The 27,047-nt window shown below is 36.8% G+C and overlaps 4 protein-coding genes across 8 annotated transcripts; 1 reads left to right on the top strand and 3 right to left on the bottom strand.

The window, feature by feature from the left end:
* Nucleotides 1-758: 758 nt before the first annotated feature.
* Nucleotides 759-3,052, bottom strand: LOC140778383 (uncharacterized). 5 transcript variants are annotated; one of them, XM_073123067.1, is made up of 3 exons: nucleotides 2,997-3,052; nucleotides 2,090-2,198; nucleotides 759-1,233 (listed from the first exon to the last, which is right to left on the bottom strand). In XM_073123067.1, exon 3 carries the CDS (start codon nucleotides 1,212-1,214, stop codon nucleotides 870-872), a length of 345 nt encoding a protein of 114 aa, XP_072979168.1. In that variant the 5' UTR covers nucleotides 1,215-1,233; nucleotides 2,090-2,198; nucleotides 2,997-3,052; the 3' UTR covers nucleotides 759-869. The 5 variants fall into 5 exon arrangements, with proteins under 5 accessions (XP_072979168.1, XP_072979169.1, XP_072979167.1 ...); XM_073123068.1 differs by lacking the exon at nucleotides 2,090-2,198 and adding an exon at nucleotides 1,593-1,648 and having other exon boundaries at nucleotides 2,997-3,011; XM_073123066.1 differs by lacking the exon at nucleotides 2,090-2,198 and having other exon boundaries at nucleotides 2,997-3,049.
* A 482-nt stretch (nucleotides 3,053-3,534) lies between these two features.
* LOC140777560 (uncharacterized protein C57A7.06) lies at nucleotides 3,535-10,108 on the top strand. The gene is made up of 11 exons (XM_073121752.1): nucleotides 3,535-3,942; nucleotides 4,018-4,144; nucleotides 4,240-4,685; nucleotides 5,429-5,650; nucleotides 5,784-6,128; nucleotides 6,801-7,151; nucleotides 7,244-7,324; nucleotides 7,406-7,468; nucleotides 7,547-7,921; nucleotides 8,792-8,923; nucleotides 9,549-10,108. The coding sequence occupies exons 1-11, from the start codon at nucleotides 3,607-3,609 to the stop codon at nucleotides 9,714-9,716; spliced, it is 2,646 nt and encodes an 881-aa protein (XP_072977853.1). The 5' UTR covers nucleotides 3,535-3,606; the 3' UTR covers nucleotides 9,717-10,108.
* A 484-nt stretch (nucleotides 10,109-10,592) lies between these two features.
* LOC140777561 (large ribosomal subunit protein eL22z-like) lies at nucleotides 10,593-12,537 on the bottom strand. Its single transcript, XM_073121754.1, has 2 exons — nucleotides 12,257-12,537; nucleotides 10,593-10,907 (listed from the first exon to the last, which is right to left on the bottom strand). Exons 1-2 carry the CDS (start codon nucleotides 12,472-12,474, stop codon nucleotides 10,763-10,765), a joined length of 363 nt encoding a protein of 120 aa, XP_072977855.1. The 5' UTR covers nucleotides 12,475-12,537; the 3' UTR covers nucleotides 10,593-10,762.
* A 1,075-nt stretch (nucleotides 12,538-13,612) lies between these two features.
* LOC140779231 (protein pleiotropic regulatory locus 1) lies at nucleotides 13,613-27,047 on the bottom strand. Its single transcript, XM_073124226.1, has 17 exons — nucleotides 26,856-27,047; nucleotides 26,719-26,743; nucleotides 26,375-26,477; nucleotides 26,146-26,227; nucleotides 25,991-26,053; nucleotides 22,476-22,560; nucleotides 21,826-21,918; nucleotides 20,799-20,862; nucleotides 20,604-20,689; nucleotides 20,396-20,497; nucleotides 20,179-20,262; nucleotides 18,025-18,085; nucleotides 17,884-17,950; nucleotides 17,711-17,788; nucleotides 14,382-14,446; nucleotides 14,128-14,205; nucleotides 13,613-14,045 (listed from the first exon to the last, which is right to left on the bottom strand). Exons 1-17 carry the CDS (start codon nucleotides 26,966-26,968, stop codon nucleotides 13,873-13,875), a joined length of 1,422 nt encoding a protein of 473 aa, XP_072980327.1. The 5' UTR covers nucleotides 26,969-27,047; the 3' UTR covers nucleotides 13,613-13,872.

The raw sequence follows: 27,047 nt of genomic DNA on the forward strand, positions 1-27,047 counted from the left end.
TTAGCCTCTTATGGTTTGACACAATTTTAACTTGCACCTCTATATTTCAAACTTTAAAAAAAAAATTACCTCCATGATCATCAAATATCGACATCGGATCAAACCACATTGGATAAACTATAACTACTCGAACCTATCCTTTTAATATTATTGATAGGTTTTCTTGCGTATCACCGTCTAGTTTTTGTTAAGAAAAATATTTTATTTTTGCAATTATTCTGTAAGTAGGCTTAGACTTACTAATTGAAGATGTGATCCATAATCTCTTGTTGTCTAATTAATTAGACCTAAAACTTGATTCTATGATTTCTTATGCAAAGAAAAAGAGATAGATGCCCCGCAAAGAAGAGCAATGTTAGCTGAGTAGAGCACATCAAATGATTTGAACTTATATGGTTGGTATGGTTCTCTTTTTTTATTTATTTTGGGTATTCTTGAGGTATTCTTTGTAGGGATGAAACTAAGTAGGTGTTAGTTTTTATAAAGAATCAGCAACTTATTAAGATTTATGTGCATAAGATCTAAATATAGCAAGAAGCTCTGGGTAGGATGTTAAACCAAAGATTAAGTAGTGATGTTTTCATGCAGAAATCATGCAATACTAATGCATCACAAAAATAGTGAAACAATGAACATCTGAAGACTGGTAGAGCGAAAAAAAGGAAAAAAAAAGGTTCTTATTACCTACTTCCAATTCCTACAATCAAACATCAAAATGAAACATCATGATTATTTCGTACTTACGGAACTTGGTACGATGGACCAGAAACACTTCCATTAGTGTTGTATAAATATATCACAATTTGAAGCATTCAAGAGCTAAGAACAAGACATTAGAAAAAGTATCTAAAAGAATCTACAATCAAATATCAAAGCAGCTTCACTCCGACATCTCTCATGGAATCTATGACAGCCTTAACCTTCCCATGGTACTTCTGATCCCTCTTCAAAGACACTGAAACAGCAGGGATGCCGTTGAATAACATTCGCTCACCCAGGATCTTTCCGATCTTTGCAGCTGCAGCAACATCTCCAGTGGACTCCATACTTGGTCTAAGCAGTTTCTCTTGTGAGCTTGCAGAGGAGGCAATTGTGGCCGTTGTTGTATTAATTACCTGGGCACTCACATATTTGTCTGTAAGATGGATTTTCAGAATGTAAGTTTTGAGGTACTTGGTAATTCTTGGTGATCTCACTGTAGGAGGGATTACCATAGCAAATGCAGCGTATACTCTGTGACAAGAAGGCCATGAGAAAGCAGCGTTACTCATGGAATACAGTATTAGGCAGCAGAAGGATTTCAAAGAACAAGATCATGCAATTTCACTCTGACCATTCCGATAGAGGAGCTCTGGGAGTGCCTTTGAGGTGTTAGCTATCAAAGGAACTTGGAGGAGGAGACTCACATGCTTATACGCATTCAGGAGAAATTTTTTATTCCTTAGAGTTATCTTTACTACCGTAACAGGCTCATGGTAGAGTAGAAGTACATCTTTTATTTTTATATTTTTTTTTACAATAACAAACAAGTCATCTGGTACTGCAGTTCAAAATGATAAGTACGTGATTTCAAGTAGCAAATATAGATTCACCAGTTTAAGACAGACACTATCTTGTGATTGATTTGAAACATGATTACCAAAATTATCTGTTCAGATAAAAACAGGTGAGAAGGATTCACTTAGTAACCTCATTAAACAAGTATATGGCATATATACGGTGAGTGGGCTTTAATGGTGAGGAGTGATCAAGTAAAAAATTTGATAAAAGCCTACCATGCAGTTTAGACACAGCTATTCTATGTATCATTTTGACTAAATATTGTGTTGACTTCAAGCCTGAGGCAAGCAGAGATAGGCAGAGTTTAGTATAGAACCTACAAGTCCAATTTGCAGACAGAAGAATAACTCTATAGTAGAGCAGCAGATACATTAATTAGATATTACAAGATAAGCTTGTACAAGAAGGAAACCATGATGCAAGTTGCCAAGAAATAGAAACCCAAGATTGACTGAAAAGAACTCAGGAAATCTACAAACTAGTCGAAGTGATTATGTGGCAGTAGTTCATGAGAATGGATTGACAGTGCCTGCTACAAGAAATTTTTGCAGCTGCAGCTGTTGACAATCTGGTGCCCTAGTTTAATCACCAAAACTTTTTCTCCAAATTTGGACCTGTCCTCTCAAAATGTCCAAAATCTGGCAGCAAAGGCACAAACATTCAGAATGTCTACAACACACTTTACGCTAACTTGCTAAGAATGAAGCTTAATCCCAGGAGAAATTTTTTTTGTAGATAACCTCCAAATTCCAGTACAAGGCTAGAAGTACTGCCTAGATAAAATGATGGTGATTATCCAATCTCTTGAATTGAGAGACACGATCATACTCAGTTAATTGCCTACTACTATTGATCACGATGCTAAAGTAACTCAATTGCACTTACTCTGTAACTTGATTGCGTTAGATACAAACATTTCTGAACTTGCATATGAAAATAAGAAACATAAGTACTGTAAACAGCAGCAAGTTTTGTTTCATTTGGTTCTGACTTCCAAGCCTTTCTGCACCTCGTAGATAAGCAAAATCTTGCATACATTTTGCTACCATTCTAGAGATGATTATCGTGTTGACCACAAGTTGTGCACTAGACGACCAAGATGATTGGATAAATGGCTTGGATTGCAAATTATATTGATTACTAAGGAACCCTAACTTTTGTATAATTTAACTTTTATCATTTATCATTAGATATTAGTATAATAACTAACAAACTATATCTTACTCAGTTCCTCTCACAGTGCTAAACTTCAGAATTTTATTTCAATGAAAATGTCAATCTTTTGAAGCAAAGAACTCGTAGAAACAGGAGACATTTCCCCTACTACATCTAATTCTCAGACAAATATCTCTTTCCTTCACTCAGACAAAGAGAAAGAAAAATCTGAGGAAGAAACTAATCGTAGTAATAATACTGAGAGGATAAAAAAGAATCACCTTTGCCAGCTCCAGGAAACCTCTCTCAGCGCCTCCCCTTTTCTCGGCCGAACCCCAATGTCATCGTTAATTCTTTATTAATTATTATAGGTATCAAATGAGATCCGACCCGTTATTCCACATTGGACCCAGTTCCATTCCAAGACCCACTCTGCAAGTTTGGATCCAACCCAATATCAAGTCAAATCCCTAAAGCATCTTCTAAGACTTATGCTAATGTGCTACCAGCCTACCACTTGTGTTAATTACGTTGTAAATCATCCACTTTAAACCCAAAACCTTTAAAATTGCACTAATTACTATTTCCTATTGGATTGGATTTGGATTTAGATTTAGATCCAAGTGGTAGTACTCTATACCCTGTAGCATCAACCGGATACGGATTCATATAAGATCCGACCCAAATCAATCGACAGCCTAGCCTAAGCCCAATTTGATTTGATTCATCTTATTAAGCTATCCGAGCTCTTGGATTTTAATCCGACGGATAAGATTTTATTCCGCCTTCTCCTCAACCTATCCTAACTCGTATATTCGCAGCCGAGCAGCCGTCGCTTAAACCTCTCTTCCGACTTCGCGCCGTAGATCCAAACCTTCTCTTTCTCTCGCGATGGTGGAGAGGAAAGCTAAGAGGGCGAAAGCCGAGAGCTCCAAATCCGTAACCCTAGCCTTAGATGCCAAGAGGAAGGGCGGGAAGAGGAAGAAGGAGGAGAAGGAACGCGGAGGGAACAGGAGGTACGGGCCTCGCTTACCTGCGGCCCTTCGGAAGGAGCTCGATCACTTAAACCCTGATCGTAATTCTTCCTCCGATGCCGAGGATGACGATGGGAGAGACCGGGACGACGTCTATGAGTATGAGGAGTCGATCCCGGAGGAGGAGTCGAGGAAGAACCGCCGCTTCGATCCGGTGGATAGTTATGAGTATGAGCTTCCGGAGGAGTTCGAGGTGTGTTAGTGTTCTAGAGTAAAATTCCAATTTTGACTCGGTTTTTATGGAGTTTGATGCATTTTATCGTACTAGGACGAAGACGTGCCGTCGGACGAAGGGGAGGATGACGAGGACGACCAATTGGATGATGGGGAGGAAGGGGATAGACATTTTAAGATGCTTGAGGCGATTACCGGCATGCCGGGAGAGGCATTCGATGGTAAAATTTATGGTTCCATTCTCTAATTTCAGAGCATGGAAGTAAAAAAAGAAACGGTGCATTTGGATCAAAATTGATTTTTTTTTCTCTGATAGGTAAAGAAAGGAAGAAGGTGGATTTATCGGATTTCCAAGGGGACGTTGGAGAGCAGAAGATTAGTGTTCATGATCTTTTGGACAGTCTTCATGGGAAGAGCGGATATAGCAAGCTAAGGAAGAGAGTCCAACAGCTGGAGAAGAAGCCAATGGTTGTTCAGGCACCACTTCCTAAGGTAGCAAGGGAGAAGGTGGAGAGGAAGGTGGCATATGAGCATTCAAAGAAGGATATCACAAAGTGGGAGCCATTGGTTAAGAGGAACAGAGAGGCACCGACTCTTTACTTTGAAGAAGATGTGGACTTGGGGTTCTCAACCGTGGGAGCTATAGCTTCTGAGTTTGAGCCAAGGACCGAGTTTGAGAAGAAGATGGCAATGCTGGTTCGTGATCCAGAAGTTGTGGAAGCCTATAACAAGGATGGTGCGAGACTCTTGGAGCTCAATAAGGTTCGAAGTTTGCATTTTAGTCTTCTCATAGTGTTGTCATTGATCACTAGTCTTTGTAGGAATTTGGGCTGAATGAATCTAAAGACAAAATTTTCCATATCGTTTGTTAAGGTATCTTACTTGGGGTACAATTCTTCTGAATGCCACTATCCCAGCTGTGACCATCTAGTGCAATGCAATTGCCAATTGTAATTGGAGGATGATAATAGAATGAAGTTGGGCTCTATATGTATGAGACTATGAATCCACAATCACTTATTAGATACTTAGATGTCATAATTTCTTTTTCTGCACAAGATGAAAGACATATATGGAGAAGCATTTCTAAGTCAATCTAATAGTCTAATGCCCAAAGTTTTTAGGCAAAAACATGTACTGCAAGACTTGTCTATGACCACTTCATGGTCTATATTGTTGTTTAATCAATAATACCTATACGTGAGTTCTGTCCAGAAAAGTGTATAACTTCCTTGGATATATCATGGCACTTGTTTCCCCGTGTTCCTGAAGCTTGTTAAGGAGAACAATGATCATCTTTGTAATGTATTAGGATCATGTCCTTGGCTAATCTGCAGATAATTAGACTTTGGGTAAGTACATTTTGCTCTAAGATGCTAAACCTAATTTACTATGTTCAGTTATTTTGGTTTATATTATATGATGCATGGTCTCATCTTTTGTAACTTGGCTGTTGAATTTGTTTAGATGATTTACGTTAGCAAATCCTTTTCTTCTGTGCACAGGTTTCTATTGAGGATGTCAGAGAACGCCAGAATCGTCTGGCCAAAATGAGGAGCCTTCTTTTTTGTCACGAGATGAAGGCAAAGCATATTAAGAAAATTAAATCAAAGACATATCATCGCATATTGAAGAAAGAAAAACTGAAGGCTGGATCAGCTGAAATGCAGTTGGATCCTGAAGCAGCAAAGGAGTATGCTATGAAGCAGGAGTACAAACGTGCAGAGGTACCAAAATGTCTAGGTCTTACTTTTATGTTAGTAGCTCCCTTGAAAGTTCATTTCTCTGTGCATGATCGGCACTTAGTATTCTATAGAACTTTCATTAGTTGCTAACATGTATTGTCATCATTTTGTACAGGAACGTATGACGTTGAAGCACAAAAACAGTTCAAAATGGGCGAAACGAATTATAAAGCGTGGCATAGATGTACAAGATGAGGGAACTCGTGCTGCTATTGCAGAACAACTTCATCAACATGCACTTCTCACTAGAAAAATGAGTTCCATGAAAGACAATTCTAGTAGCAGTGATGAAAGTAGTGATGATGATGATGATGATGATGGTGGTGGTGGAGAATTTTCACCTGCAAAAGAGAATGGACAGGCTCTCAAGCTTCTGAATAGAGCGAAAGACAAGACAATGAAGGTCATTGAGGGGGAGGAGGAGATACCAAAATCAGGAGTCCTTGCATTGCCTTTTATGGTAAGCTTCCTTCTTCATCACATGTTGCACATTTATTTTGCCTATTTTCATCCTTTTTTCTCATGGTAAGGTTGAGATTACAATTTTTCCTTAATATTCATTCCATGAAGGCTATTTCAGGACTCACAAACAAGCATGAAAAAATTTCGTTAAGTTTAGCTTGTCAAGTTCATTTGCTGTTTCAGTCCTTAGATGTGTCGTAAATAATGTAATTTTGACCACTTCTCTTTAATCATGCCCAGTCTGCATAAACAGCTGCAAATCCAATCCTTTTTCTTTCCTGAGTATTTTATTTAGTGGATCTGTATGAAGTCTTCGGAGTGTATTGTTTTATGAACCTTTTACGAAAATAAGAATTAATGGTATATTCACATCATAAAGAACTTTCTGCTTCTAAAGGAAATGAAATTGACTTCGCCTTTTTTGCCTCTAAAGTTGAAATTCTGTAATTATTATGGTCTTCGGACAAGGACTTCACTAATCCACAAAGAGGAATCTTTCTGTCATTATAGAGAATTTTTTTCTTTTTTTGTTAAAGCTTCTGGAGTTGCTCATATTGGTAGAAATAGTATCGTTTCTTTAGTTTTGTTCCCTGTTCTTGAATGTCTCCCTGCCCCCACTGCGCCCCTCTCTTTCCTTGTGCTAAAAGATATTACCTTTAATTCCTTGCAGGAACGTGGTTTGAAAAGGCGACAGGAAGCTGTTTTGGAAGAAGCTCGCCTTGCTCTTCAAGAATATGATGCATCATTGGGGAAGTTTGATGATGACAATGTGGAAGAATGCTCAAATTCGCCAAAATTAAGTGGTAGAAAAGTCTTTGGACCTGCTCAAAAGCTAACCCAGGAATCAAGCAAGAGGATGAAAGGCAATAATGGTTGCCAGAGTACTGATAGTGAAGATGACTTTGAGACCACTGAGTGTGATGATGGCAATGCTGAAGTAAATAACAAATCAGAGGAGGTCCAACTTGGAACGGCGCTCCTTCAGGATGACCCAGAAATGGCTCAAGATGCTGTATTTAAGGTAGCAATTCCTTTTGAACTGCAAACTTGCAATTTTTATTTCAGGATTGGTTGTGATTATATCTCACCAAGATTTTATATGATGTAACACAGAGTTTTGATGAAATGACCAAAGAGCCTGGGCCAAAGGCGACATACGAAGTTTCAATCTTCGCTACAAATTCCTGGAAAAAGGTTCTAATATTATAGTAATAATAATATTTCCTTGAATTGTTCTTTTCCTTGAATTAATTATTCTGCTAATGTTTTGATCAGATGAAACGTGATGTGAAATCTGAAGTTGTTAAGAATCCTCCTGTACATAGTCATGACCTTAAGGTATGCCACCCCTAGATTGTCGAGTTTTGCTGCTAGATTTTCAGTTGCTGCCTAACTGATTAATGGCTTCCTTGCAAGGAAATGGGACAAAATGCCTTTTCAGATTCTGATGAAGAGATGGTGGAAGGGTTTTTGTCTACATCCGGTACAAAGGCTGACTATGAACTTCCATCACAAGCTGACCTCATACATCAAGCTTTTGCTGGTGATGATGTTGAAGCAGAGTTCGAGAAAAACAAAATGGAAGCACTTAATGAGGAGAATCCTGAACCTGAGAAGCCAGTTATGCTTCCTGGATGGGGCCAATGGACTAATGTCCAACAGAAAAAAGGCATGCCTTCTTGGATGTTAGAAGAACATGAAAAAGCTAAAAGGAAGAGGGAAGAAGCCCTTAAGAAGAGGAAGGATGCAAAGCTAAAGAATGTCATTATTTCAGAGAGAATTGATAAAAAGGTACATATTGTTTAGACAATCTGATAACTTCTGCATGGTTTCTTCCAATTATCTTTGCATATCTAGTTTTATTTTGCTTCAAGATCAAGTTTCCTGAAGTTATTACTAGTATAGTCCTTTATCGGATATACCAGGTAGTCTGTTGGTGTTGTATAATTCTCTTTGATACCATAATTTGAATTTAGAACTTAGTTTGCTTTTGTATCCTTTACATTATATTTCTGTTGTCTGTTCTGGACTAATTAGCAGTCCACTTTAATGATATGATTATTAAAACTGCATGTACTGAATGGACTTGAATCAGTTAAGTATATTAATGGCTTTGCTTTATCTATGTTGGTGCATGTGAGTTTGAAGTATATTGCTTGTTCTCAATATGTTGAGAGTAGATGCATAAAAGCTGACATGGATATGAATTGTGATGTTGCACAATGAGGAAATAGCCATACAATATTACTTCATATTCCCACTACATGAAAAATATGCAAAGAATTTAAAAGAGGTGTCATGTGGAAGGAAGAGGAAGGTACTAGGAGGGATTGAGAGACGGTGAAGGAGGGTGGGAGTCAGTGGAGAAGCAGATGGAGGGAGGGAGGGAGGGGAAGGTGGTAGAGAGAACTTATTGGAGTCTCCAGGACATTTTAGAGTCTTCAGCACATTGCTATGTCAATATAATGAAATTAAACGTGATTGGAGTGTAGTTTCGGTAGTTCTGGGTACTGTCTGCGGGAAGAAATGCAATTCTCTTTCTTTTGTTGTTCTAATTGTCAGGCAGGCAGTATCGATTATGTTTTACGTGTAATTGGTCTCCTTAACTTTGTGTGGTTTTATTATTAAATTTTTATTTGCTTGTGATGTGTTGTCTTGTAGGCTGAAAAACTTCTTGCGAAGAGTTTGCCTTTCCCTTATACAACTAGGGAAGTCTATGAGCAGAGCATTCGTATGCCTATTGGACCTGAGTACAATCCAGCCATATCAGTTGGAGCACTTAATCGACCAGCGGTGAGTGTGACGTTTTCCTATTTTAGCATTTCTATACAAATTAACTTTCATCAAGGGATCATACAGCTTAACGATATTTCTACTCCTGAAGGCAGATTATATCGGTAGCTTCAGATATGTGTAAAGTATTATAAAGTATCCTTAGTAAGGAGAATATCATGAAATATTGAAATAGATGAAATTTACTATTTAGGTCGGTAGTGACTTTTCCTTTTAGGGGGCATTCTTTATGACCTTCGTCTCATAACTTGCTTCCTATTTAGTTTGGCTCTTACGGTTGCTATACCATATGACCTATATGGTGATTTCTAATTTTGTGGCAATTGCTTATTTTCTTTGATTGGAAGCTGTAGTCTCCCAGTTGTTCAAACAAGTTGAGAAAATTATGATATTGTTATCTGGTGCATGTTTGATTAAATTCAAGTTGCATGATTAGGCATGAACATTGTCTAATAAGTAAATTATTAAATTTATTTATCATCTTGCTACTTCAGGGCTAAAATAAATTTTCTAGTAAAATAGCAGCGTTCAGCAACTTGTTTGGCACTTTTTTTCGGGGAGGTGGGGGAAAGAGAATTATGGTTCGGATTTATTAACATAGGCTGACTTGTTTTCTGTCACTCAGGTTGTGAAGAAGGCTGGTGTTATTATTAAACCCATTCAGTTTGAGGAGGTGGATCCTCATGAGAAATCAGAGGAACCAAAAAGAGTGGTGCAGAATGCAAAGCCAAAGCCGAAGACGAAGAGAACAAAATCATCAAGTGGGAAGACCAATCGAAAGACGGGCAAATAAAAGCATCATTTTCTCATTGAAATTGGAAATATCCCTTCTGAAAGACTCAGACATCAAAATCTGTCAAAAGATGCATCTAACTATATCACCTGCCCTTCCAATTTTGTAAGGGTAGAGAAAATTTTGTTAGAAGACAACTTCAAAATCTGTTAAAAGTTGTAATCAATATTTCCTTCATCCTGCCCTTTCCAGTTGGTCCAGGGGTATGGAGCTTTTGTCAAAGCTTAGATTTTGTCGAGGCTAATGTAATTCCATTCTTTCAAGCTAGCTTGCAGAATAATTCCATACTTGATCGCTATGAGTGATAGAGATGATGAGAATGTCAGTAGCAAACAGAGGAATTATTCTATTTTGTGTGATTAGTATTATGCAACAAATGTCACTTTTATGTTGCTGCTGTTTCTCTATGATTCCCATATTTTTCTGTCAATGGCTGTATATAACTAATGTATATGGAACCACATAATTGAGTTCATGTGGTATGAGAACATGTTAATCTGTTGTAACAATGCTTTGTAATCTCCATTGTTCTCAAAGTTAGATATAGTAGTTGAATGACAATGATATGAACACCTTTGTGGCAATTTTCTACTCCACCTGATACAATAAAATACATTTATTACAATCCAAGTGAATGAATACCTGTGCTTGCCTCTGTCGTGAGTTTCTATAGTCATACGTGGCTTGTGCAATCAAAGAGATATTTTTACCACCCGAGTGTCAGAATAGAAGCTAAACGGCAACCCAAACAAGTGCAACAGCATGTTGAGACACAATTGAAGGACTGATGGAAGCCCAGATGCCGAGTAGACTCCAATACCCACCGAGAGACTCAGCAACCAATGGCAGATAGAAGATGAGATGAAAGAACCAAGGTGGAAAGATCCAAGTTCCCAAGACAATTAAAGCAACCAAACTAGAAAACCAATAAAATTTACGACCATTACTAGATGATCAGTGCCAAATCTCACTCAAATACTACAAAAACAGCTGCCATGACATGGAAATAAGCTCAAGCTGGAAATGTATGTGAAGCAATTAAATGATTAGTCTTCCTCTTCCCCCTCGTTTTCTGCAATATTGAAGTACCGCAGCTCATAAATATTGCGGTCTTTGTTGGAAGAGATTACGCGAAGCCAATCCCGTACATTGTGTTTCTTCAAATACTTCTTTGTGAGATACTTCAAGTACCTGGGAAAGATAAAAGCAAAAAGAAGGTAAAAATATAAGAAATATATAATCAGTGCAAAATCAAGAGAAAAATTAAGACAAATAAACTTCTTTGCTGTCTCATGCTCATATATATCTTATCTGTAGCCACTAAAACAAGTACTAGTCACTAAAAATCCCATGCATTTTGGTTTGTTGAAAGTTATTTAGAATGTTAGCTAGCTGAATTTATATGGCAAAACTGCATGTCTGCTGGATGTACTAAAAGAAAGCCAAACTGTCATATAAATCAAGAGAATCAAAGAGTCCTTTAAAATTTCTATTCATCCCTGTAAGAGAAATTTAAATTAAGAAAACATCAGCCCACTTTCACAATATGAATTCTGGATATAGACAGAAACCTAGGTCAAAGATATACAGATACATAAACATAGTTGATAGTCCCCAACAAATAATGCAATTAGAGTTCTCTAGTTGGTTAAACTATATATTCTGCATCTATTTTCAGTGTTCCCACCACTACACAGCAGGCCATCTTGGTTATTCACCTCTATTAAATTTACCGCCATGCTGACCTTAGCTTAAGCTATTCATGGCGAAATTGCCAATGCAACTTTAGTTCCAAATCCTCTATTTATATTCTCCACAGTCCTTGTAATGTTTATAGCAATACACAATGAATGAGTCTCAAATAAAAAATTAAAAATAGAAAGATCAATAAGTTCCTCTCAGTCCCATCATTAGAATTCCAAAAATATTGCTTTCTAATATCTGCATCACATGCTAACAATATATCGCAAACTTCCCATCTCCACTATTATAACAAAGATTTAATTGCAAGACCACTAACATATCAAAGATTTCTATCCTAGAGATAATAGCATCAAATAATGATAAATACATCAATTTTCTAGCGACTTACATCAGCCATTTGATAAGTAATTTTTGGTTCTTCTGCAGAATGAATAACCAAGTAATTCCTAAATCCCAGAGAAGAATTGAGCTTCCTTACCATTAATTTATCTAAACATGACTGATCACAAAAACCTCTCTTCCTAGAACAAAATCGTAAGATAATAACTTTAAACTGAGATGCTATAAAAGCAGTACACTAGAGACTACATCAGGCAAATACAATCATAGCACTCAAGTTCCCAGTATTTGCTCCCACCAAAAGAATTTATCTAGAAGATGCTGTCAAAGTGATGTCTAGTATAGTTTACAAAGACAAAGAAGTCAACTTGGCCAACCTCAATAGATAAAAAAGAAGATAACGTAACAAAATCAAAAATTGAGCCACAAGTTCAATACTTCATATCACAATCTAAACACCACCGAACCGAGCAGGGTCAAAAGAGCTAGAAATTCACCTCTTGGAGAAGGGCCCGTCGGAGGAGACAGTGATCCGATTCTTTTCGCGGGTGACGGTGACGGCATCGCCGAAGGCGCCGGCTTTGCCACCTCCGACCTTTATGCGCTCCTGGAGGAACTTCTCCAGGGAAGCGATGTCCATGATCTTGTCCTCCACCGGCTTCGCGCAGTCGATCACGAATGTCGACCCCTTCTTCTTCCCTCCCTTCGCCGCCATCGTGCTCCCTCCGCGACTCAATGTTCCGCTTAGGACTAGGGTTTTGGAGAGAGCGAACGAGCGATAGGAATAGCCTATAATAATAAAAGGCCCAACTTTATTTATGCTAATTATATTTTTGACCCTTAAAAAAAATGAAACCCTAAATTATCTAATTATATTACTACTCTTTACAAAAAAAAAATAGCAAAATTAATTATATGGATAAAAATATAGATGCTTTCTCTTTCCTCTCACGTTCAAAGTATATTCTAAATTAAAATTTTATTATTTCTATTAAAATTTCTAATAAAGTGTATTTATCTAATTTTTATTAAGGGAGTGAAAATGATACAAATTGAAAATTAAGAAGGTTAAGATGTAATTAACTCCTTTATATTAATGTAGAGACCTTTTTTTTTTATCACATTTATAATCTTATAAATTACTGTTCGTGCTTACCTCTCTAAAATCTTGTTCTTCAATATATACAAATTGAACAAGGGCATCTCTGTCTTTTTAATCATTAAATATTCCTATGACAAGAAAAAAAAAAAGTGATCCCAAGACCTAGGATTAGGGGATCTGTTCAAAAGAAGTGGGTTTGCAAGGTTGTAACTTATGACCACAAGAATAACCAAGGACAAGAGAAACAGCATAGCAGGAAAGAGAATTGAGCTAGCTAAAGCTAAACATATGGCTTTTATTTGAAGAACAAAGCTAAATATATGTTGGCATCTACTAGGTCATAGCTCATTTATATCTAAGCAATGTAAGCTAAACATTGTTTCTAAAAAAGAAGAGAGAAAAGAGAATTCTAACTTTTAACTTCAGTAATATATAATCAAGAGATGCCAATCTAAAAATAATCTATTATTAAAATATTTTTTTTAAGTTATATAAAATAAAATAATAAATTACTATGATAGAAAAAACTAAGATGTTTAGTTACTATACACCAGAATAAGAAATCTTAGCCGTAGCGCACAGAAGACATTATAAGTATGCGGTACTCAAGCTGAGAGCTGGACCAACTCCAAATCCCTGGAATTCAATTGATATGGAATTTTAATTTTTCACTTTAGTAGAGGATTATATTTATACATCTGCAGAATAAGAAAATATTTCTTCTAATATAAGTCTCTTTATACTAGTATAGTTAGTAGCACAACTGCAGCTGAAGCTAAATTAATATTATCATCACTTACATTAATGAATGACCAACAAACATTTTCCCAAGCATAGTGACAACAGTAACAGATAATCTATGGCCGAGTACAGTGGTGTTAAACATACAGCTTTGTGAAGTCCAGAATTCCAAACCTCCTGGACAAGTAGGCTCAATCTCTCTTCTCACATTGAAGGAACCAAAAGAATAGTTCCATTTTGAAGACCGCCAATTTTTAGCTTACGGCATTGTCAGTATCTCCGGAAGTCTTTAGGAGGCTTGAAGTTGAGTGGATGGGTTTCTGGAGTTGCGTCTAGATCTTCTTTCCACATCTTAATAGTTTTATCTGCTTCACAGGTAACAAGCCTAGAACCACTAATATCGTACGAAAGAGCATAAATGCATGCCTCGCTGTCCAATGAGCCTGATACAATAAAGAAAGTGATAAGAGAGAAATCTCAGAGTTACCAGAAAGAAAGATCTGATGTAAAATGAATAAGATTTACCTGGCTGGACTATGGTCTGGGCTTGCTGGAAATTATGGCCACTCTTCCAGTCCCAAAACCAAAGGCTCCCATTGTCACCTTCAAGAGTAAGTTAAAAATGGATAATCCTATGATGATATTATCATGTTCCATTTTTCTTAACAGATTAAGATGAACCATAGCCACCGCATATAAAATCAGTTGCAATTAAGTAAAATCAACAGCTATACAAAGAAAAGCATTTCCCCGAGCTATTAAATTATTATCAAATATACCTGCAGTTGCTAAGACACCATCCTCATTGACAGCCATTGAATTTATTATTGTTTTCTGCTGGGACCTGACAAAAGAAAATGACATTTATTTTGCAAGGATGCATAGTGGCAACATCAAACAAAATAGAGAGCAATACTACCAATAACACCACAGAGATTAATGTACTCATAAACATGAAGAGTAGTAACTCGTTGATCCTACCCAACACTCGAAAGGTATGATTAGACAGCTGAAGCTACAGAAAAGCCTTAAGGCCTTAACATCCAAATGCAGACTTTTGATGCTTGTATGAGAACTTTGCAAAGTCATGGATACCAAAAGCAAAGCATTTGCTAACCAAATGAAATTTATGTGAGAAACCATCCTCTCTTTCACCATCTGACAACAAATTTGCCAGTACAATTTACTAACCAATGAGTTTCAATACTCTTTTCTTCTTCTTTTTTCTTTTTGTATTTTTTCCCTTCAGGGCCATACTTTCAGTATTTGAGTCTTATTAAGTATGATTTAAGGTGCTTTAGAGCACCCAATTATTGGTTGGTTAGGTTTTCATGATTCCTATGTAGATTAGGTCTCTTTTGACCTGTTCAAATAGGAACTTGAGTATATTTAAAAGTTCCCAATCCCATCCACTTTCAGAGATTGATGAAGGCATCCCCTACTCTATATGATTTATTGCAAGATATAAGCCTTTGTTTGCTTCGAGTTCGGCAGGATCCCTGAAATTGTCAAGGACTCCTAGCCAAGTTCAATAACCAAACACATTTTTATATTATTTTTTCCTAACTAAGTTCATTCCCGAATAACTAAAAAGAATAAAAATATTTTTTCATTATTATTTCATATTGATTTCAATTTTATTCTTAATATAATTTAAATCTAACAATTTCATGTCCTATCAATGTTCTCTCTGCTCTCTCCCTTTTCCTCTCTTCTTCAAAAATTGCATATTTTTTATTATAAAAGAGCTCATCTTTCACATGGTTCACAAGCAAAAATGATTCTAAAAAAAAATATTCATAGATACCGGTGGAAAAATTAAAAAATTACTATTTAATATAATTTACTGATAGGTTAAATATGGGTTTAAAATGACTAATTTGCATTTATATTTTATAAATTTAATACTAATATTTTAGTACTATATGCATGACACATACTCAATTTCGCTAAAAAAACCAATTATTTTTCACTTTTTCATGTCACATCAAAGTACACTCATATTTCAAAGGGTTAATTACATCAACAACCTCTAAACTATACTCGATTTATACGAAAAATCCCCTAAACATTTTTAGGTTACAATGTCACCCTTCCGTTAGTGTACCGTTAGAAAAATTAGGCGAGTTAGCTTACGAGACAATTATATCATATGTAATTAATTCTAAATGACCTAAATACCCTTATAATTTTTACACAACCTATTAATTAAATTAGGATAAAAAATATATTCTAATAAAAAATTAATTTGTCTTATTATTATATTCAATCTTCCTCTACTCCTCATCATCACCACCCTATTCTCCCCCTCCCTCATTTCCTCACTTATATTTTCTCCTTCTCCGAGGAGGCCGCAGCGAGCTCACTGGCGTGCCACGTGGCATGGGAGACTGTGGCAAGCTTCGCTACCGAGCCGTGTCATATGAGAGGGGAGGCCATGGCGAGCTCTGTTGTCAAGTCGCAGGGGATGGGAGGCCACGGCAAGTTCGCAACCGCACTGCATGGAAGGGGAAGCCGCGGCGAGCTCGCTACCCCGTTGCAAGGGAAGGGAGGCCATGGCGAGCTCCGCTGTTGTGTCACATGGGAAAGGAGGCCGTGGCGAGCTCACTGTCGCGCCGCGTGGAAGGGAAGGCCGCGGCGAGCTCACTGCCGCGCTGCGTGAAACGGGAGGCCGCGGCGAGCTCTGTTGCTGGGCCGCATGGGACGGGAGGCTACTGCGAGCTTACTACGGTCACCCTCTTATTCACGCGCCACCCAATACCAAAGGTAAAATGAATGAAGACGAGAGAGAGAAAAGAGTAAGGAGAGAGAAGAGAGAGTTAGGAGACAAGAGAGAGATGGTAAGATATTTACTATTTTATTTTTTTATAATTAATAATATTGTGATATATTAATTAGGGGTATAGTTCGTTACTATGCGTTTCCGTCACTTTCCCAAAATTTTGGGGTGACATTATAACCTAAAAATATTTAGAAGGTTTCCGTAAAAACCGAGTATAATTCAGAGGGTGTCAACGTAATTAATCCTATTTCAAATCTTCTCATGTATCTCTAATTTTCCTCCAAAATAAATACCATTTCCTCCAAATTCTTTTTAAAATTAACTAAATCCACAATAAATTAAACAGTAGTTATGGGCTTATGAGCTTTTCTAAGTCCGCAATAACTCACTTTTTTTTAATAAAGTTTGTAATACGAACTTCTTAAATTAAAATGAGAATAATAAAAAAAATAATATAGCCTTATACGTGAGCTTATAACCAAAAATAAAATTAAAAATTAGTAACATTATGTTATTATTTAATAAAACATTAACCTTATATTTTTTAAAAAATAAAAATAATAATAATAATATGTTTAGATACACGCATGCATGTAAGCTCGTTTGCGGGCTTATATACATGCTTGTAAGCTATAAATCTGTAAGTTAAAAACCTTTTATGAATAAAACAATAATATTTTTAAAATTTTATCATCAAATTCAAAAGGTATTTTAGTCCATTAATTTTATATATTATTTATTTTTCTCCAAAACTAATATAATTTTCACATCACATCAAAAGTAATAATTACACTTTAACCTAGTTCATAACCAAACACTAAATTTTCTTAACTTAATTCAAGGTTGCTTAAATTAAAACTAAAAGATAGAGCCAGTTAATCAAGTTTGGGGCTTAGCCTCAAAGCAAACACAGCCTAAATAATTAGAAGAATAACTCCTTATTCCCATATTCTTACAGGCATTCATCGACAGAAAGTTAAACCAAACAAAAGTTCTCTAGCAAGTCTGAATGAATCAGGTTATTATCTTTTTCCTTTTTCATCTTGCATTTAATTTCTTCATCATTTTCTTGCTTTTGTACTTTCTTCAATTCTTAAGAGAACATTGACCTAAACACAATGTTAAAAACTATTAGATTTACAGAACATTGAAAAGGATATCAAAACAAGATAACTCCTCTGCTGAAGTTCCAGAAAATAGATCATCTTCTAATCTTATATCAAATGTCAAACTAAGGGCTATAGTTCCATATGTATTTGCTACTATATCGTTAGGCAATTTTATGATCAAAATAAATATATGATGTACATCTCAGTGGACACTCACAGCATATTGTGCAAAAATTCGCCTTTAGGAAGGCTAAATTTCTTTATATTGTCCGCTGATGCTGATGCAAAAGCTTGCCTGCACAAAAGAAAAGGAGGGGAGTCAACTTCCAGTAAATAAAACAAAATTATCTGGGGAGATGGTGGCTCTCATTATAAGTTGGGGAAGCATACTCTTTAGGATGCAATGCCATAGCCCGAACAGATTTTTTGTGGTGTGTGAGAGTTGTCATTGTTTTTCCTGCAGAAAAGGATCTCCATTATATGAATAAGTCCGGCAAAAATTGTCAATGGACACCGTAAAAAGTTAATTACCCGCAACAAGATCCCAAAACTTGATTGTCGTGTCATGAGAACCAGTCACAACTTGCGGATCCTGGAAAGCATAAAAATTGATTAACAACCACAAGAGAAGAAAAAATATATCGTCAGATGAAAATATGGAGCTCAACAAGAAACAAACAAATCAGGCCCAAATTAATATTTCCCATCGCAAATTGCACTATCAATAGTATTCTGTAGGACAACATGGGAGTTGACAAAAGATGATAGTTCACTAGAACCGCTACTAAGATAACGAAAACTTAACAAGAGGTCAATTGATGTCTAAGAGCTGGTTGTGCGTTATCAGATACTCATTGCGCCGATTCCCCTGAAATGGTGTCACAAACCTCGAGCTTACATCCCAAATTCTAGTCCTTCAGTATTCCCTTCAAAGTATGTACTATCGGCCCACAAATATCTCAAGCTTACATCATCCCGTGCATTAAAATAGTAATGGAGAATATGCGATTAATGTTTTGTATAAAGGAAATCTTGTTATGGTTAAAATTAGCATCGGTACCCCAAACTTTGCCCCTCAATCTTCATAAGGCTGTGGCACACAACTCTAAGTTGACAAGGCTCCAGTATGGATCAATCAAATACCAATTGTTGTTTACCTATCCTTAAGTTAAGGAAAGATTCCTAGTTGAGGTGAATGTATTGCATAAGACTGCAATCAAACATCATACACTACTTTTAGGGTAAAAAGGCTGGCATTGTTATCATGTTCAGGAAGAAAAGTATTCAATCAATCTTAGAACAGAATAGATGACAAAATTGTCTCAGAAAAATAGCTTTAGGGGAAAAAGTACATCACCCACTCTATCCAACAAAACGCGCATCTCGGATTCTCTCAATTTTAATAAGAGTGTGTTGAGTTGATCGGAAGTAGGAAAAGAAAGCAACATCTTTTTAGTAGTCCCTCCCTTTTTAGTATTCTCCACTTTCCTAAAATCATCAAACTTTCCTAATATTAATTCATTGCACTTCCTCTTTAAAGGGAAAGAGTGGCACTTCCAAATTTTTTTATATATTACATGTCATCATTAATTATCATAAATTTCCACTGTTTTTTAATTTAATATTATGTTAGTATAAATTTTTTAAAAATAGCACTTCTAGACTATTTAGAGATTTAGGTTTTCCCTATCCTTATCATTTGCCACAGCATCCATCTCTGCCATGTCATCATCTTCCCCCTATTTATCTCTCATTCTCTCCCCCTCCCTTTCTCTTCTCTATTCCTCCCCTCCTCCCCCCTCCAGAATGACACCTAGGTGTCTCATGACAACCATCCTCACCATAGGGAGAGTGGCAGTGTAAGACAACGAATGAGGAATGGCAGCATCAGCCAAGGCAAGTGCGACAACTACTACGACGGCGAAGGAGGGTGGTGGTGATGGTAGAATAGGAAAGGGGAGTACGTTAGTTTTGGAGTGGGGAAAGGATGAGACTATGAGTGGCATGGAAGAGAATCGAGGTGGATGTATAGAATCAAATGATGCTTTTGGTTGGGTGGGATTGAGAGGGATGGTGGTTTTGATTGGGTGAAAGAGAGCAGATGATAAAGAGGACAGACGAAGAGGGGTGAAAAACGATAATGACATGGCAGAGATAATTAAGGCAGCAAATGACAAGGAGAGAGAAAACCTATATCTGTAAATAGTTTGAAAGTGCTACAATTTATAAATTTTCTTATTAAACTAATACTAAATATTAAAAGCAGTCCACTTCCACCAAACATTAACTTTCACTTCCCAAAACCACTTTCGCCCCTTCACTTCTTATCAATCAAACACATCCTAAGGAAAAGATTAAAATAGCAATATAGGAACAAGAGACAAATGACTTATTTCATAACGGCATTCTTACTGCTCAACACAAGGATTAATAAAGGTTGCACTTACAGGAGTTGTTAAATCATAAATGTGTATATAGACACACTGAATTATGTCACGTTATCTACCATCAACCTCTGCTTGGAGCAAAACTTAACTGCTATAACCAACCATGAGACTAGAAACTGAGATGGTGCTTTCTAATAACTAGGATATACCAGTGCACTTGATAAACTGAAGAATCAAATAAATTGTATGCTTATATACTTAAGCACTTATTTCATAATTTCAGATTTTTTTTTCTTACCGTTGGTCGAGCAAAAACTGAGCAAACGGTATTGTCATGTCCAGTTAAAGCACAAACCATTGCTTTCGTCCGAATGTCCCACACCTGAGGGAAAGAATGAGAAAGAATGACAAATAATTCATTAGTTTGTAGACTGTATTTCAAATAGTTATTCAATGTCAAGACATTCTGCAATCAGAATTTTAACTTCAATATGGAAAGTAGAACATCATCTTACCCGACAAACTGAATCTCGACCACCTGTTAGTAAAATATCAATAGTTGGATGAAGGGCTAAGCAATACACACCACTGAGATGTCCATGATAAGACCTAACCACCTTTGGATCATTAAAAAGAGACCATGTAAAGAATGTATACCGAGATATTAGCAAATGTGCTTTATAGCAGCAAAGTCAAAACTAAAAATACTCAACCAAAACTAACCTTATTCTGTTCAAGGTCCCAACATTTAACTTGCTTGTCATCACCAGCAGAAAACAAATAAGTATGACGTTGACTGACAGCAAGTCCTACAACGTTCATGCACAGATGCATATCAGTATCAATCTACCCCTGACTTTACACATTATACAAAAAAAATAACAGTAATGTTATCAACTTCTACATAAAGCAACTAACCGCGTATTTGTTCAATATGTCCTGTCAGTGTAAGCTTCAACCTCCCAGATGCGACATCCCATATCTTGAGGAGAAAAAGTATTGGGAGTTAAGGGATGTAATATAAATTATAAGTTCCTACTAGTAGCCAGGGACAGATTAAAAGTTGATAAGATAAAAAAGAAAATACAGGAAATCATTTTGAAGAGTTCACATACATGGATTCTCAGTATTTACATTAAGAAAGTTATAAGAAATTTGCCAAACTAATGACCAATGTGTCACTTAAACAACTAATCAAAAGAAAATATTGTAAGCGAATATTAAATAAGGGCAATTGACATCCTAGTGGTTATTGTAAAATAATAATCATCTCAAAAATTAGGAAAACAGCAATAGCTATTATTTAATCTTCCATTGTGATGAAGTGCTAACAATATTTTTACAAAATGAGATGTATTAAAATGATGTTTATTATACTTACATTGGAAGATGTTGACAGGATGAGTTTATGAGAATACAAAATGGTAATAGAGGAACACAAAATAAGAAAAACTCATAGTAGAAAAGCTTTATTCACACATAAACACTCATTGTATCAGCATATATCAACTTTGAAACACAATATACAAAGTACTGACAAAAATTAACAGAATGTAGCAGGAGCAAGTGAAACAACAGGGAGTAGCACCCTCAAAGAAAGATTTAGGGATGCGTCTATGCTGTTTAGTAGGAACTAATTTCAAGTCAAATGCAACGATACAGAAAAAAATTTGAGCTACCAGGAGAGAGAAAATTTTACGATAGGAAACATCAGAAGTAATATAACTGTTGCGACGATAAACTAGTAGAGGATAATAGCCTACTAATATTAGACTGAGAAATTGAACAGGTCAAGATTCAAGAAAGCTATTGAAGAAGTTTCCTAAATGGTGAGGATGTAGAAAGGACAACACATGGAAGCACAAATCATCAAATTAACTATTACAATTATGAAGCATATAACTCTCCCAAGCACCACTCTATGGCAGCCAAATTTGGAACTAACCTTTATCGTTCGATCAGCAGAACCAGTACAAAACCATGTATTGCTTGGATCAAATGCAACAGATCTCACCCATCCCAAATGACCGCTGATGACCTGCATACATCATGACGAAATTACATTATACACTAAAATGCAAACATCATAAGAATACAAGAAACAAGGATGTACTACGGCATAAGGATAACATCAGTGCATCCACTGCTAAAAATTTTAATAAGGATCCAGTTCCTTCTTTTAAGTATATGGAGCATCTTGAGATCTCCTAATCAGCAGGAACAAGTTATTCTCCTATATTTTAATTTATCTTGACCACCCTCATCAAACATCACAATTGAAAAATAGATTAAACTTTTCTTCTAATTCAAATATGAAAGAATGAACTAAGCAAGTAAGAAACTTAGTAGTTCTCTGATACAGCTTCCCACTTTAAGTACTATTTTGACTATTTTCATATAATGCAAGGTCATTCTTAGGATATGCATAATAAAAGGATCATTATTGACATGACCGGAAGAATAAATTATGTCCTTAGATCAATATTCAAAATGCAGAAGTATTTATCTTTCAACGCCTGGAAATTGAAATTCACTTCTTATGACAATAAAATTGTACAAAGAGCATCTGTTACACAGAGAAAGGAAAGAGCATACTCGATAGTTTTTCCATGGAGGACGCCACACAGGCCGAGGCCATCTACTTGGAATCCTTTCCATCAATGCAGATGTTGATTGATACCTAGAAGACAGCATCGTCGTGTTCACATTTCATAAACAAAAAATGACATTGTAGATGATAGCATAAAGTCATAAAGGACTCCACAAAATGTATTTTGACTAATGACTATCAAAGACCCTTTGAAGTTACATTTTGAAACTTGCATAAGCATGAAATTTTTAAAAACAAAATCTATAGGACAGAAATCAAATGGTACTTGCCAACTCCTTCTAATGGATCTAATATGTGCCATCAAGACATGATAAGTGTATTGAAAGGCCGCCACGGATTGAGGACTATTACCCCACCGTCTAGCACCTAGCGCCAAGACGGTCTAACATTTTTAATATTTAATAATTAAATAACTATATCTGATATATAGTGTATACTATAATATATACTACAATATATACTATTATAATATAAAATATATATAAAATTTTTAACATCCCGGACACCAAAATTATTAAGACATAAGTACTGATATTTTTCAAAAAAAAAAAGAAAATTACACATAATGGGAGACTAGTCTTATTGGTGTGATACAAATTAAATGCATCTCATTCCTTTCCATAACTCCACGTGTCCAATATCTGAAATTTTTGGAGATAAGCAGTGGGTGGTGTTCAGCTAGCATACACATTTTTAGAGATAAGTGATGGTCCAATGCGTGTTTATCACCAACTCCATCGATCCAACTCTATCACTGCCATTATAGCAGTAGGAGAAGGAAGGCAACGATAGAGGGATGTCCGCTCCACGCCATCACATGGGCCCAAAAGAGATGGATTTAGGGCCAAATAGAAGGACTGAGTGAGAGAGGAGATTAAGAGAGGAGATCAATTATAATTTTTTTTTTAAGTTAGCAAGACCTTGAGCCGTATCTATTGACCTAACCCATGTTCATCTACCAAATTAGTGGGTTGCTAGGTGCCAATCTACTTCGGCGAGCGGCTGCCATAACCACTTTTCAAAACGCTGCACATGATAACTGGAAATAATTGTTTCCAAATGTGAACTTTGATATTAAGGACCTAGAAGAACACATTAATTAACAAAGGTCTTTATTTTCCATTCTTGAAGTTCACTTAACAAATAAAACATAAATGATTTGTCAATATATATGTGCTACAATTGAGTACAAGTGCCCCCATTTTGTAGTCAGGTTGGTACTAGCAAGCAAGGTTTGAGTGATATCAATAGAGTTCAACTGAATTCTACTAGACTGTATTAGGGAGATGAAGCAAAGCATCTGGCTTATAGAGTTGGTTATCACTTATCAGCACTGTATTGAATGGCGAAAAAGGTGGCCGCCCAGCTAAGCCGAAATGCGTCGGTGAATGGCAAAGGGGACACCTTGGCGGGGTCCTTATAGCACCTAGGCGGGCCGATGCTTCGGCCTGCCAATAATTTAGCGGGTCGAGTTTTTTAGCGGATCAGGTTTAATAACTAACCTATATAAAAAAAAAATCAAACACAATCACTCTTCTCTCTCGCTCGCTACTCTCTCTCTCTCTCTCTCTCTCTCTCTCTCTCTCTCTCTCTCTCTCTCTCTCTCTCTCTCTCTCTCTCTCTCTCGATAGCACACCAGTGAACCCTAAAAATTGTCCTTCTACAGCCTACAGCAGCCAGTCTCTCCCACAGCGAACTACAAACAACTGACGGTAGTGGGCAACAATCCTTCCCACTCTCTCTGTCTCTCTCCCACAACAGACGGTACTCCACTGCTCCTCTCTCTCTCTCTCACTCTCTTTCAAGTCTCACTCTGTTTCACTCTCGCTCCCTCTCACCCAGTCTCACTTTATCAGTCTCCATTGATCAATTCTCTCTTAATATGTTAGTTCTTAACTTCTTATTTCCTAATTAAAGTTGGTCAATATCTGTTTAAGTAATTAATTGAAGTAATTCTCTGTTGAAGAAATTAATTAAAGCAAATCAATAATTATCTGTTAATTTGTATTATATATGTTTATTTTTTATATTTAATTTTTTTATATTAAAAATGCTAAACCGTCTTGTCATCCGTCTTGTAGCCCGCCTTCCGCCTAAGTGCTTGGTGGTGGGGTGACCGCCCGCCACCTGCAGCCGCTTTTCAAAACATTGCTTATCAGGGCTATGGCTATAGAACTCTGTGAACAAAGGACCTATAGAGGGAGAGCCATTTGCTACCCATGATGGCTTGTGTTAGCAGAACTAATTGAAAAAATAATGATGCCAAAGATATCAACATAAAATTAACCATGTGGTAAAATAGGTCAACGCAACGATACTTAAGCAAAGTCGCTCCTCACAGGAAACCTAAAAGCTTCTGTTGTGAACTAAAGCCAACTTTCACAAGCAAGGTTCTAAGTATCGATTTCGGAATCGGAATCAGCCACCGAAAAAATGATATGTATCGACCAATCCATCTTGGACGACCCTTATCGGGATTGGTCGAGCCAAATCAACCAAAACTCCAATCCATGGTTGAAAGTGGTAGAGGTGAAAAATGAAGACCAATCAGAAGTCAAACACGGTCAAGGGACCCACAACATACTTTTTGACAATAAGGATCAAAACAACTGTTCTTATACAAAATGCAAGAACAACATCATGTTTAACGGATATCCCAATTACCAGGTGCATGACTAAGAAATCCGCTGGTCTTTCATGTTTTTGGTAAGAATATCGAGACTTGATCTAGACCCTTGTTCCCTGTAAAGTAACACCATTCTTCCCTTTTGCTGCTTAATTTTATTTATGTTTCCTTAACTGTCCTAAATCAAAAGGAAGCAGCTTATCAAGTGCATTCTCCTAATAAGTTCTGGACTTCTTCCCCCAATGTAAAATTCAAGTTACTTCTAAGTCAAAGAAGACAAACATTCTCGCAAGATAATATGCACTCATTGTGATGATTATACAATCTTAGTCATGCATAATATTCACATAATACAGGTAATGTCTGCAGAAATTAGAGAAAGTGCCAATGCAATGTGGCATAATTGGCAAATACAAGACATTGTCTTCTACTAACCAAGATCTTTTAGTGTTCAACTAGGTAGTGCATTGCAAATTAGACTAGACAGACAGCAAGCATATTCTATGGCATATTGACAGCTTATTTCTTTCTCCTAAATGGCATGTTTTGGGGTTGCAATCAAATATTAAGGTGAGAACTAAACTAAATCCTTCAACAACGTGAGGTAAATAACTTCATGTATTATCAAATATTGAATTATGACTTCTAACTAGTGCAAGAAGAGATCAGTCTTGATATGGGTCATATTGTCCCGAAATGATAGAAATTTTCAAGAATAATACTGCCGATCACTTTGGAGCACGAATATGGCATATTAATAATCCTAAGAATTATTTTCCACAGCCATCATCATGATAACAGTTTTATTGCACAATCCTTCTACATCAGGCATCATAAACTTAAAGCAAAATAATAATAATAATAATAAAGTACCTCTCGGAGGACCCAGGAATAGAAACTACAGCCCCTGCATGTCTGCTTGGAATAGTAGTCTCTCTGTTGAAGAAACCTTATGTTAACTTATATGAATAAGGGAAGCAAGCCTTCATTATCATATATAAAGAAAAATAATAAGTTTGTGCACATACGGTCCTTTTGGTAGCATAGTAGGTGCAGGAATAATAGCACCTTGCTTGCCTTCTTTTTGGGAATCTTTTCTATCCTCGATACCTGAAAGCATAATAGAATGATACCCTTGGAAATTCATATTTCTAAAGCTATTCAGACCTCAGATTTCAGGAAGCCACCAAGTAGATGTCATTGTGCCACCCAAGCATCCACAATCTAGGTCTCTGAAAACTAATGAGAATAACACACCTGGGAGAGCCAACGCCGTAGAGGCTGCAGCCTGATCCGCTTTACCCTGCTCATGTGCCTGATCACCTGACAAGTTCTTCACTGCTCCAAATTCAGCATGCACCTTCAAACCAAAACAAACAGAGAAGCCATGCGAGGGTATTAATATTTCGCAAGCATTGCTGTGTCGAGTACAGCTTGAAAGAGACAGGTTCTTCGTTCTTGAATCAACAAGAACTTTAAGTTTCCTTTGCGGACACAAAGATCTCTTTTTTCTCTTTAAGTTCCCCCATATTAACCTCCAAAGGAGTTTCCCTGTAAAAATAAAGAACAGCGTCGAACAACTGAGAGGGAGAGCATCTGACCTTGTAGCTAATCCGAATCCGCTTGCTGCCGAGAACGGGGAGAGCAAGAGAAGAGAAGACAGTGAGGAAGGTTTGACGAGCATAAGAAAGATAAAAGAATAAGTGAGGAAGGTTTTAAGAGAAGATTAGGGTTTTACCTCTCGGGGTCCGGGGGAGCGTAGTGACCGTGGGTTGGAGAGAAGAGATCGAGGGCACGCTTCAGGGACTTGAGGCTCAGCTTCTTCAGCGACTGCGGCTCCACCGCCTCCATCGCCGCCGCTCTTTCTCTCTCTCTCGCTCTCGCCCTCTCACACACGCTCTCTCTCTCTCTCTATGGTGAACAGAGACGA

The sequence above is a fragment of the Typha angustifolia genome, chromosome 15 (genome assembly GCF_048772165.1).
Source record: "Typha angustifolia cultivar Huaian chromosome 15, ASM4877216v1, whole genome shotgun sequence".
NCBI lineage: Eukaryota > Viridiplantae > Streptophyta > Magnoliopsida > Poales > Typhaceae > Typha > Typha angustifolia.

Coding starts and splice junctions, on each gene's coding strand:
- LOC140779231 (XM_073124226.1), bottom strand. CDS start 26,968: ATGGAGGCGGTGGAGCCGCAGTCGCTGAAGAAGCTGAGCCTCAAGTCC. Junction 26,744..26,855: donor GCTCCCCCGGACCCCGAGAG/GTAAAACCCTAA, acceptor CGTTCTCGGCAG/CAAGCGGATTCGGATTAGCT. Junction 14,447..17,710: donor GAATTTTTGCACAATATGCT/GTGAGTGTCCAC, acceptor TTCTTTTGTCAG/GTCCCAGCAGAAAACAATAA.
- LOC140778383 (XM_073123064.1), bottom strand. CDS start 1,271: ATGAGTAACGCTGCTTTCTCATGGCCTTCTTGTCACAGAGTATACGCT.
- LOC140777560 (XM_073121752.1), top strand. CDS start 3,607: ATGGTGGAGAGGAAAGCTAAGAGGGCGAAAGCCGAGAGCTCCAAATCC. Junction 3,943..4,017: donor AGCTTCCGGAGGAGTTCGAG/GTGTGTTAGTGT, acceptor TTATCGTACTAG/GACGAAGACGTGCCGTCGGA. Junction 4,145..4,239: donor GCCGGGAGAGGCATTCGATG/GTAAAATTTATG, acceptor TTTCTCTGATAG/GTAAAGAAAGGAAGAAGGTG.
- LOC140777561 (XM_073121754.1), bottom strand. CDS start 12,474: ATGGCGGCGAAGGGAGGGAAGAAGAAGGGGTCGACATTCGTGATCGAC. Junction 10,908..12,256: donor GACGGGCCCTTCTCCAAGAG/GTGAATTTCTAG, acceptor TATCTTTCCCAG/GTACTTGAAGTATCTCACAA.